Source organism: Protomyctophum parallelum (assembly GCF_964188405.1).
Source record: "Protomyctophum parallelum genome assembly, chromosome: 19".
Lineage (NCBI taxonomy): Eukaryota > Metazoa > Chordata > Actinopteri > Myctophiformes > Myctophidae > Protomyctophum > Protomyctophum parallelum.
This window is the reverse complement of record NC_139717.1, coordinates 32,512,260-32,524,377: the sequence shown is the minus strand read 5'-3', so window position 1 is coordinate 32,524,377 and position 12,118 is coordinate 32,512,260. Positions and strand designations below refer to the sequence as shown.

Here is a 12,118-nt window from a genome sequence, read left to right as displayed (position 1 = left end):
CCACATGTCAGCTACACATGACAGCTAGTGCACGCACGCACAGCCACACACACACAGCAAGCCCACGCGCACACACGCACACGCACACACACACACACACACACACACACACACACACACACACACACACACACACACACACACACTCGTTAGTTTAGTGTGTATGTAGTTGAGCAAGCTGTATTTTATCAATCAGACACAGTCAACCTGCTTCCTGACACAAGGGACATGTCTAGAGATTTCAGGCTCTCAGATTGGGCCATATCGGTCTTGCTCCACTGTCTGTTTAAAATATTAATAATTTTATAAAAACAACCACAAAACGGTTAGTTCAGGACCAAAACCATCTGGATTTTTAAAGGACTGTAACATTACCATGTACGTCATTCACTGCTATTAAATGTTGAAATGCTTCGGACAAACCCTCCGTGACACTTTAAAGTTGCTTGGTATAGGTAATTCAGCCTTTTGAAAGTCACAATGCCATTTATTTTACCTAAATTACTGTAATACAGGAAAAAGAGTTACTCCACTCAAGACCCACCTTTTCAGACTTGCTTTCCCTACATAAATCCACCAACGCGCCTCCTGCTGGCCATTTGAAATGACCGCAGGGAGCCAGCTATAATCCCTATATAGGCGCCATTCTATTACCGTCAATACAGCCCAATACAACGAGTAGAGGCGCAAAAACCTTTTCAACATGTCTCAGGTTTCATCACAAGCAGTAACATGGCTGGCGCGATGCGATCAGAAATCACTGTTTACATCTGAACGCCGGGCGGTTTGGACTCAAACAACAACTTTGGAGTATTTTTCAGAGAAAACGAGCAACAAAGAAACGACAATGAGTGGATCCTTATGGGAGGTGCGCGCATTGTTCCTCATGATGGGAAGAACGTAGGCGCTGTCTAGCAGCCTGGGCAGCACGGAAGGTTAGTGTTGAGCTTCGGCTGCATGGTACCAATATAACCCTTACTACATGCCATCTGACGGGTTTGGCGACCTCCGGGGTTTAATCTTAACCAGTCATCTGATGGGTTGCGAGGCGATCTGGCGTCCATCGTGTTAACCACTCCAATCTATAATAGGCAATCTATAATAATCTAATCTAATTTCACTGAATGTTCGCCCTACAGTGATTCATGCATCATAGAAAAGGAACGTAATTTATGAAACACAATGGAATACAAAATAACTAAATTAACAAAAACTCTCCTTACCTCTGACAATCAGACCGGCAAAGTTCGAAACGCCGGAGCCACGATCCGATTGGGTGACACAGCGGTAGAGATCTTGGTCCTGATTGGTCACCTCTTTGAGGCGGAAGGAGGCGGCAAATCGCCTGTGGTTGATGTTTTTAGTTTGAGCCACTGGGATGTCTTCACCATTCCTCCTCTAGAAGATGGACAGACAGATATAGAGACAATTGGCAATGACCTAGATATACACCTGCTACACAATGTTAGCTGCAGGCGCCACCGGAGCAATTGGGGGTTAACTATGTTGCTCAAGGGCACATGGTGGGTATTGTACTACACACACACACACACACACACACACACACACACTTACTCAATGACAGCAGGATTGAAGGTCATCACCACAATAGAGCTATAATGGAATCAGTGGCTATTAAACTCTTAATCAACTTAGCAGCCAGAAATGTATAGCCTGGAGACGTGTGTGTGTGTGTGTGTGTGTGTGTGTGTGTGTGTGTGTGTGTGTGTGTGTGTGTGTGTGTGTGTGTGTGTGTGTGTGTGTGCGTGTGTGCGCGTGCGTGCGTGCGTGCGTGCGTGCGTGCGTGCGTGCGTGCGTAGCCGTACCTGTAGCCAGAGTTTATTACTGGACGTGTCTCGTCCGGTGGCGATACACTGAAAGGTGGCGTTCTGTCCGGCGTTCACCTCCACGTCACCCAGGCGCAGGAAATGAGGAGATTTATCTACAGGAAATGAGGTCATAACCGTGGAGAAAATGAGCCATCTTGTAGGGAAAAGATGCCGTTTTCATATTACCATTGGGACCGTTTGGTCGCGGTTTGCTTTTTCTTTCATATGACCATGACAGAGGTCACACTCACGCAGGACATGAGGTTAGAGGGGAGGTCACACTTTAGAATTATTGCCTTATTTTTTTTAATACAATTCTATAACTTTTGTGTCTATAAGGTATCTTTAAGCTATTGAAAAATAGCAGATCTACAAGCTTGTAGGTCTGCTATTTTTGAAAAATCGAAGAACGACTGACATTTTTTTAATCTGATCTCAGGTCAGAATGGGTTAATCAGACCAGTGTGTGTCCAGTGGAAACCTCGTATGAATCTGATCTCAGGTCAGAATGGGTTATGGTATCTATATGGTATTGTATCTATAAGGTATTATAAGGTATAAGGTATGTTGTTGGGGAAATAAAACCTAATTAAATACAGGTGGCTTGAAGGTGTAAAAATGTAACCAAATGGATCCTTACGGGTGGTACCGTTATTATTGTTATGATTAATAATAGTTCATGCTGTGTAAATGCTCATAGTCACCCGTTCAAATTAAACTAGTGCTTATCAAATAAAATGAGCCTTTCAGGCTATGAAGATACCGTTTGACTTTGACATTTTCATTCTTGGGAGGTGATTGCAATCATAGATGGCTGTTAAATTGGCAATGAAACTAAAATTAACGGCACACGCACCAAACAACACAAACATACACACACACACACACACACACACACACACACACACACACATGCACGCACGCACCCACACGCACAGTTGTGTGTCCTGCAGCTGTGAGGATGAATGGTCCTTCTGTGGTGTGTGACTGAGGACTAATTCCAGTCCAGGTTGTTTTCCCTACAGTGTATCCTTGTCCCGTGTTCTTACTTCTTACCCCTTCCAATTTAAAGATTTGGAGGTTCTGATTTTATATTTATTACGCTATAATTAGATTTACCTTTTCTTCTTTCATAAATGAATGCGATTGGTCATGTTATGTCACAAATAGCCAATCTATAAGCTCCAAACAAACCACGTTGTGGGCTTGTACATCTGCTATTTTGGAAATGCATACATTTTCGAATACTTTTGCCTGATAATGGTTCTGAGATTTTGTCTCAATGAGGTTGGTGTGGCAATGGAAAAATAAACAATGCAAACGTGGTCATCGTTATCATTTAACATGTGGTTCTTAGAGTGGTGTCTGGGGACAAATAAAACATTGAGAACTACTGATTTAACAGATAGAGAAGCATTAGAGATCCTGCTAGGCTGGATGGTGCTGTCTGAGCTGGCATTGGGAGCAACCCTGCCTTTCTCCAAACCTCCCCTGTCACATGGAATGACATTGTTGTGACCCAGTTTGGGTCCTGACCCACACACCAGGCGTGTGTGTGCGCCATGGCAGGTGAATGGTTCTGCATTTGCAGCATATTTTAATTGGAGGGATGCGGTAAATAAAGAAACGCAGAAGAGAAGGAGACACGAAGGTTAGCCACAATTAGAAATGGATCACAACCTTCGCCTCTGCTCCGACTCGCTTCTCAGTTGGAGACAAGACAACCACTGTTCTGTGCGTGTGTGTGTATCTGTGCGCACGCCACACGTGCATCCGTGGGTGTGTGTATATCTCTAAAGTGCTGAGCGGTCAGAATTGTCTCTTTCCATAATACCGTCTCATTTCTCGCTTCACTCTCTATCGCTCCCAGTCTCTCTTCCTCCAACTCTTCCTCTTCACTTGTCTGTCTCTCTCCTTGCCGTTGCCCCCCCCCCCCTCTCGCCCTCCCCCCCCCCCCCCGTGTCACCTTCCTACTAATCTGGCCGTTCAGCTGCAACAGAAGCCATCATAGGTGCAGTCTAATGAGTGGCCTGAGCTATCAGCGTCTAAGCAGCGGACTAGGACTAATTGCTGGCATGCTAATGACTTACCGCACGGGTAGCTGAGCACCTGAATGTCGTCGATGGCTATGAAGCCAGCCTTGCTGTCTGAGACTTCTGCCTCAAATATGACCTGAGGAGAGAGAGAGAGAGAGAGAGAGAGAGAGGGCATTATCAGCATCACTATTACCAATATTCAAAAAGATTATAAGTACGCCTTGTTCTATATTTGTTTGATCCGCAAAGTACATAAATACTGTACTTTGTAAATAAATAATGTACTTTAGTACATAGTAAAGGTCAGTGGAGTTGGAAGGAGGGGAGAAAAGCAATAAGAGGCAAGCGTAGGTATTCCACATCCACAATCATTCCTGACCTTTCATTAACTTTTTTGCTGCTATCTACGTTTATAAACGTAGCTAGGCTATCGGTACCTACTGGTGCTATCTACGCGTACGTTCGTAGACAACCGTATACTCCATATATGAAAGCAGCGACCGTCCATTTACCTTTGAGCATTGCTCCGGTTAGTATGGAGAGCCTCCGTCCCCACCAACTACGTGATTTTTAAATCCAGCTACATTGAGCCTCCATTATTATAGAAGATTTTCAAAGCACTGTATCTCAAAAGGTTCGAGCGCTGTCCCTGGTGAGCCGTCGCGCACCCGACGATCGTAAATCATTTGTGAGTTTGTATCGCGTCGCTGAGCACATACAGGTTGTAATGATAGCTAAGGGGTCTGAGCAACTGCGAGTGATCACTGTGCTCATAACAAAAGCCCCCACCTTCCTGAATAACCCGGAAAGGAAACAAAGATCGCAGAGTTAGAGCGGACGGGTGGCATTCCTTATGTGTGCTTATGCTGCCACCTAGTGGCAGCTATAGATTTAACCCAAAATTGGAACCGTTCAATTCAACGTCTCTGCTGAGGCAATGGAAGGACACGTTGCCTGCAAGGACAAGGACACGTTGTTTGCAAAAAATAGCAGATCTATAGTACAAGCTCACAACGCCTCCAATCACTAACTCACTCTCGCTATCAGATTCTGTGACCCATGTACATCACAGCAGTTATAGCAGTCTGCGACACAAGCTAAACTATGTTGTAGTGAATGTCCTTGTTATGCCAGGACCTGGACATAAATTGAGATGCCAGAAAAAAGGAGATGAAAAAGAAGTAGCTGGCAAGGGCTTTAGATGCAATTAAAAATGTAATCACCAACTTTTTTTATTCAGCTCAGAGTTACAGCTAACAATACTGAGCTCCAGTCCACAATAAGGCTTGCCATTCAGTAAACAAATGGAAATTAACACAACGGATGACGCCAGCATGCCACACAGATATGGCAGATTTTACTCAGAAAATCCCCGCCTTCCGTTCCCCCCCAAAAAAACGGGAGGCATATTAATCTTCCATGCTTACCTTACACTGGTCACGCTAAAGTCTCTCTACTAGAAGCGTTAATATTCCAAACGAGAGGCATGCTGAAGTCAGAAATTAAGACAGAACATTGCCCATCTAGTCAAAACCATGGAGTTCCCTAGATTAGGAGATATGAGCCATTCTTTTCGAGCCACAAACAAGGAAGTGAACGGCAGTGCGCATGCGCAAAGTACATTGCAGAAGGAGAGGTCAACCCCCCCCCCCCCTCACAACTAGGTATCCCTAGTTGTATCACAACTAGGGATAGCTAGTTGTGACGCAACAGCAACAACGGCACATTGTGAGCTTTTAGACTGGCTACTTCAGCAAAGAGATTTGATGTTATGTAGGCTAGAGGGAAAAACCCTGGGGGTGAACCAAGTGTGTTCAATCATGTTTTTTTTGTTTTTTTAATCTAATTGGCCATATCATACAGTATATTAGTTGTCTTCCCAGCTACCCATTCCATCAAAAAGTATCACGTGGATAATGAATAGTGAATTCATCCTTATTGTCATTTCAACTCCTTCTGTCACTTCTCCTCCATTCTCGTCCATTTTTTCGTTTCCCCCCCACCACCCATCTTCAACCTCTCCTCTCCTCTGTCTGTTTTCTGACAGTGTTTACTCAGCGAGGAGGAGGACCATAATGAAGGAGAGGAGAGGATGGCGTAAGAGATGAGAGAGAGGACATAAGGGGGGAGGGAGAGAGAGAGGTAGCGTTGTTGTCATTCATCACCTGTAAAAAGGAAACCTGCCGTGAACTGTTTACCCTTAGCTTATCATCATCCCTCGCTTGTCATACGCTCTCTCTCTCTCGCCTCCTCTCCTACCAATCTATCTTGTCTCTTTCTCCTATCATCTTTCACTCTGAGCTCACAGCCAAGCAGGGAGGCATCAGTTGACTTTTAATACCTTCATCTATCTATCTGTCTTTCCGTCTGTCTACCTGCCTTGTCTGTCCGTCTGCACGCCTGCCCTGCCTGCTATATCTACAGTATCTGTGTGTCTGTCGTTCATTACAGCTATACGCTACTTGATTTCCATATCCCCTTTAGAAGCACGAGTGCTTGATGTGCCCGCGTGTGCCTGTGTGTGTGTGTGTGTGTGTGTGTGTTTGCCTATTCTCTGTCAGTTAAGATGATGTTGTTTTAAATGTGTGTAGGTGAGAGAGCACGTTGATTGATGAGTAAGCCGGTTTGGGGACGGCCCATTCAATGGACACTAACTCAGTAGTAGTCTTGCGGTCCATCCTGAGACTGGGAGGTCATGGGTTCGGTTCGGGCAGACCAATGCCACCAAAGACTATAAAAATGAGCCCTATAAAATTGTGTGTCAGTCACAGCAGATGTAAAACCTCACGTAAATCTTTCGAGGTCAATTTCCAAGCCACATCTGAGTCTGGAATGGAACTGGTATCATGAATGCCTTATGTTCGTGTCTACTTGAATTTATTTTTGTTTTTGAACAGCTGTTTGTTGTTTTCCTACCCAGTTCAGTCATTGCCAATTCCCCCCATGTGTACCGTGGTCCCTGTCAACCTGCTGTCAACCCCCCACTGTTGTCCTGTGGTGGCTGTGTAGACGACCATGTGTTTCTTCTGGTGCACATGGAGCATCACCAGCCACTTCTTATCACCTGAAGGGAGGGGTTTCACCAGGAGGACCACATTAAAAGGTAGGATAGTGATATGTTTTTTTTTTTTTTTTTTAGTAGGGATGTGCCGATTTTCCGATCCGATCCTGATACCACAATTTCTGTGTTAGCCGATATGGATGGCGAATACCGATACCAGAGAATAATATTTAAATGTATCTTATTTTGAAGTCCACCGACCGGGAATAGTGTTTATAGCTATATACCCCCGTTGTGTTTATAGCAGACTCCTCAAATGTGCACTTTTGGCAGTTTGGGCAACTCTAAAGCAAACTCCACATTCCCCAACATTTCATTTACCTGCCATAGCGTCAACCCCTTACCCGTGTCGGATCGGTGGTTAGATGGCATATTAGCAAATACCGATATGACCCAATATGATCAAATAAGGGCTGATCCGATACTTTTCCGATACCGATACAGTATCGGGACATCTCAGATTTTTTGTTTAAAAGGTTATGGTACTATATTCTCAAATAATTTGTTCAGTAACAGGAGTCTCCCCGTTTCTCCAGCCCTGTAATAGCGCTTTCGCCTCACAGCTAGAAGGTCCCAGGTTCGACTGGGGCGTGTTCTTCTCCTCCGCATCATCAGCGCCCATACCCTAGGTGGGGTTGGCCTTTCTGTGTGGAGTTTCCATGTTCTCCCCGTGTCCCTATAGGTACCCTCACAAAAAACATGCAGTAATCCTGGTCTCTATATTCCTCCGCCCGGACGTCAGCTGGGGTGCCTGATGGAGGGGAAAGGAACTGGTTGGTCCTTACCGGGGAAACTCCCCCCTGTCAGGTGATAAGCAGCGGCCTGCTCATTCCTCATGCATTGAAGGAGGCATGAGCTTAGTTCGGGGCTCTCAATTCCAATTCTGAATTCTGTCCCCCTGAATTCTGTCTTTGTTCAGAATCCCTGTTACTGAACAAAGAATCTATAGAAATGAGTGCAGATTATTGACACGCATTTTTTTTTTTTTTTTAAGATATTTTTTTGTGGCTTACGCCTTTATTGATTTTTTAAGGGATAGAAAGTAGGCTGACAGGAAACGGGAGAGAGATGGGGGGATGACATGCGGTAAAGGCCGTGTCGGGTCCGGGAGTCGAACCCGCGGCACACCGCGACTGGATCACCAGTCCGGTGCCCAGACCGTTACGCTACGGCCTGGGCCATTGACACGCATTTTAACCAAAAAAGCCACCCTTCCCACCCGCCAACACCAACTGTGCCAACTGTGTGCTTCCATAGTAGACCACTGCATTCAGTGGTTCGATGGCTCTGCAGTCAAATGTTTTTGAGTGCACTGTCGAGGTTGAAGGATGGATGCAGTCCAGTTGTTACTGTGCGTTAACTGCGTTTTGGTCCTTGGTGGGAGTGATCTGGATAATACTGAACACCGATTAGATGTAAAAAATAAATTAAGAAAAGAGGCCAAACAGACCAACAGACCATGAGCTGATAAATTGAGCCCATGGTGACATTAATGAGCAACCAAATAGGTATTGAGATTGAAAATGAGTGATTCACTGGGCTGCGGTCAGGCGGAGGTCAAGGCACTTACCCAACACATAAAGGACCTTGACAAGTTTATAGTCAAAGGAAAGAGTGTCACTTTTACCAGGGTTTTTCCCCTGATGGTGGCAGTAGCAGTATGGGTGCATCGGTTGATCTAACTGATTGATGTAATTGATTCAAAAAGTTAATATTTTTAAGAAAATAATGCGTTAACAGTTTGACTGCGGAAAACGATTTATCTGACTTTTAATCAACCCCCCTTCACTGCCGAGATTGTTGTATTACCTTTAGAGCATACGCTGAATTATTTGGGCTTTTAATCCGCGAAAATCCAGCAAAGAAAGCTCCCCTGGTTTGTTATGATCCGAGTGAAGCATCCACCATCTTGGTGCACCCGGAAGACGCACACAAGACTGGTCTCAATGAGGCGTTGCACCCCATTCGTTTACATTGGCCTCAATTTCCCAGAAGCCCTAGCAGCCCACAGCATGTGACGATTTCCGTTTTTTTTTATCACAACAGATGCGCCTACTCTCTTTCTCCGCGGCGAAGAAGAATTTTCTTTTTTTTGTTTACATTACGGCGGATTAAACACATAAAACAAAACTCGCGTATGTCCGATATGGCAGCGACATTAACCTGGAGTAATCCATTCAAAGCACGGAAACTGTTAAAATAAAAGATTTTTGCACATTTTCAAATATACAAAAAACAGCAGATCTATAAGCTATGATATGATATGTCGCATCAGCAAGCGTTGAGCTTTTTTACTGTGTTTTTCCGTGTCACTATTGTACAACAAGATAGGACTTACGACTACTCGATTTAGTGTCCTTTTGTATGACATTCTTGGACGATGAAAAAAGCGAGAAAAAAAAAAGTTAAAAAATGGATGTAAGCGGTTTCTCCCCGAGAGCAATAATATTGTTTCCGTTTGTAGTGTACCCATGTGTACACGGTCTCATCTCATCACAACGCCACCCGAAGTGCCAACATTAAAAACACGTCAGAACATGAAATTATAGCTTCATTACTTCAAATCTAAATAACCTGTCCCTGCAGCTTGAGACACTAACAGGAGCTCCGGCCAATCAGGACGATTATATCCAATTAAAAACGTGTTGACACACGAGTTTAATTCTGTCTAGATCTCCCCCTTGGTCCCCCAAGGGGCATTGAGCTTAAAGGATGCTTTCAGTCTTCTTCACTGTGCTAAATATACATCTCTGGCTGTGTGTGTGTGTGTGTGTGTGTGTGTGTGTGTGTGTGTGTGTGTGTGTGTGTGTGTGTGTGTGTGTGTGTGTGTGTGTGTGTGTGTGTGTGTGTGCGTGCGTGCGTATGTGCGTGTACTGTAAGAGTGAGCGAGAGAATGTGCCACTACATTCAGCTGATAACCTCACCCACGACAACGCACACATCTGTCAACACAGACAACCCCTCCCGCACGGTTCACACACACACACACACACACATCATGTTAATGAGCGTTGTACTGTCAAAACTAGAAAGACCAGATGACTGACTGTGATCCCTGCAGTGACACTCAGATGAACGACAACGCACTCACGCGCACGCGTGAGAGAAAGAGAGGGAGAGGGAGACGGAGAGGGAGATTGTTTTTGCTCTGAGCTATACTTCATTCCTCCTTGTACTTAGGCCTACTATGAAATATTGACAGATAGTTTTCTTGAATTTTACTAATTATTGTAACTTTATAACCCTTCCTTCCCCTGTGCGTGCCATATAATGTGTACATGGCCCCTGGCTTACACATGCTGAAACTGTTAGTCAAAGACCTAGACTGATGCAGCTGCCTTATTTGATTGCCCGGGACTGAGTTATTGCCTAATTATGTTGCAATACTGTTACCCTTCATTCTCTTAAAGTTGCTTGTCAACATTTGCTTTAGCAACAGAGTGTGAAGAATTCCGGCTCATTTGGGTTTGACAAAGACAGGCTAGACAGGAGGGGAGGATGAACGTTGGACTCAACACGTTGATGTTTTATGACTGAAAGCAGTTTTCGTTTCATTTTTGGAGGATGTCGCTGGAAGAACGAAAATGGGGGAGAACAATGTATGACATCACACAACATCAATGAGCATAACAGGAACCAGAACCATGATGTCAAAGTCTTGTATGGGGAACATTTTAATTGGAACATAGCACAAACTAACCGTTACGCACGCACGCATGCACGCACGCACAAGCTTTGTAATAACTTAATCTAGCCACACAAAAATATATCTTACTCAACCTATTATTATTATCTGAGTCACAAGTGTTACCTGGTACTCATTAGGCCAGAATGTAGAGACGGCGAGTTCAGCACGAAGCCAGTCTTTGCCCGTGTAGGAGCTGACGTTCCATATAGGATTAGCCAAGGGCCCCTTGTTTACCTAGAGAGGAGACAATAAGGCAATGATTATGCAGTCACACTCACCACACACTAAATATCACTGCGTGCCAAAGAACATCTGGTCTGTTGCATTTTCCACATGCACTCGAAAACGCCTGTGTTCCCTTATACGGGGGGAAAAAGTGAACCAGGAACGCGGTGAAAGTGGAAGTGACAGACGCATTCAATGTGTTTCCAAAAAACACGCAAAATCGTGCAGGGAAAACAGGGCAGAGGGAGAAAAATCGGCGCTGGTTTGCAGATGAAAAGCAGATCAGCGCGTGAAAGTAAACAGCCACAGCGTTTGATCATGGTGTCGTCATCATCAAACACGGTGAGCTTGTGTGTTATCTGATGTGAGTGAACGCTCTGCAAGACGTCCAAGCTTACATCAAGATCCTCCCAATGACAAGGACACTCACATACAGCTGTGCTGGAGCTGTAAAACACCAAAGTCTGACTTAGCTGTGTGCTTGTGTCACGCACCAAAAACAGACGATCTACAAGCTCACAATGTGCCACAGCGTGACTAAGAATAATTCTGGCTTGACCTCTAACCAGACACTCACACCAGAATAATTTACTGTAATGTGTCATATTCTGTTTTATTGATAAACAGTTTTCAGTTGTTTTGTTATGTCTTCACAATTAAGCAGTGGTGGAAAGTAACTAAGTACATTTACTTAAGTGATGTACTAAAGTACAGTTTTGAGTCATTTGTACTTTACTCGAGTATTTCGAATTTCCAGTACTTCTACTCCACTACATCGCACAGGCAAATATTGTACTTTATAATTTTACTCGACTACATCTATTTGAAAACTTTAGTTACTACCGGTAGTTACTTTGTAGATTTTTATTATTATTACAAAACATGCAGTAACCACTTCAGTGCTATATACATTTGAATTAGATTAGATTAGAATTAGATTAAAATTAGATTAGAATTTGATTAGAATTTGATTAGATTAAAACACCTTTATTGCTGTAATTAACATTACAAGAAGTTACGGTTGCTGCCGATGTTACCTTTGAAGAGTCAATGCGTCGTAATTCTAGCTCCGTATCATGATTATCCGGCTGAAAATAGTCCGATCGTTTGTTATTGAGCCGACACATAAGCCATTTCCAAGATGCCACTCACAAACAGAGAGATTGTCTATACCCCCTCGTTCACTTTGTCTATAGCCCCTCGTTCACTTTGTCTATAGCCCCTCGTTCACTTTGTCTATACCCCCTCGTTCACTTTGTCTATACCCCCTCGTTCACTT

The 12,118-nt window shown here is 44.1% G+C and overlaps 1 protein-coding gene across 7 annotated transcripts in view; it reads right to left on the bottom strand.

The window, feature by feature from the left end:
- Positions 1–12,118, bottom strand: part of ptprk (protein tyrosine phosphatase receptor type K) — a 139,583-nt gene that overhangs the window by 59,528 nt on the left and 67,937 nt on the right. For all 7 annotated transcript variants that reach the window (XM_083789788.1, XM_083789792.1, XM_083789790.1 and 4 more), the window contains exons 4-7: positions 10,738–10,848; positions 3,920–4,001; positions 1,827–1,942; positions 1,224–1,398 (exon numbers count right to left, since the gene is read on the bottom strand). In XM_083789788.1, coding sequence (XP_083645914.1) covers positions 1,224–1,398; positions 1,827–1,942; positions 3,920–4,001; positions 10,738–10,848 — 484 coding nt within the window. The remainder of the gene's footprint in view (positions 1–1,223; positions 1,399–1,826; positions 1,943–3,919; positions 4,002–10,737; positions 10,849–12,118) is intronic.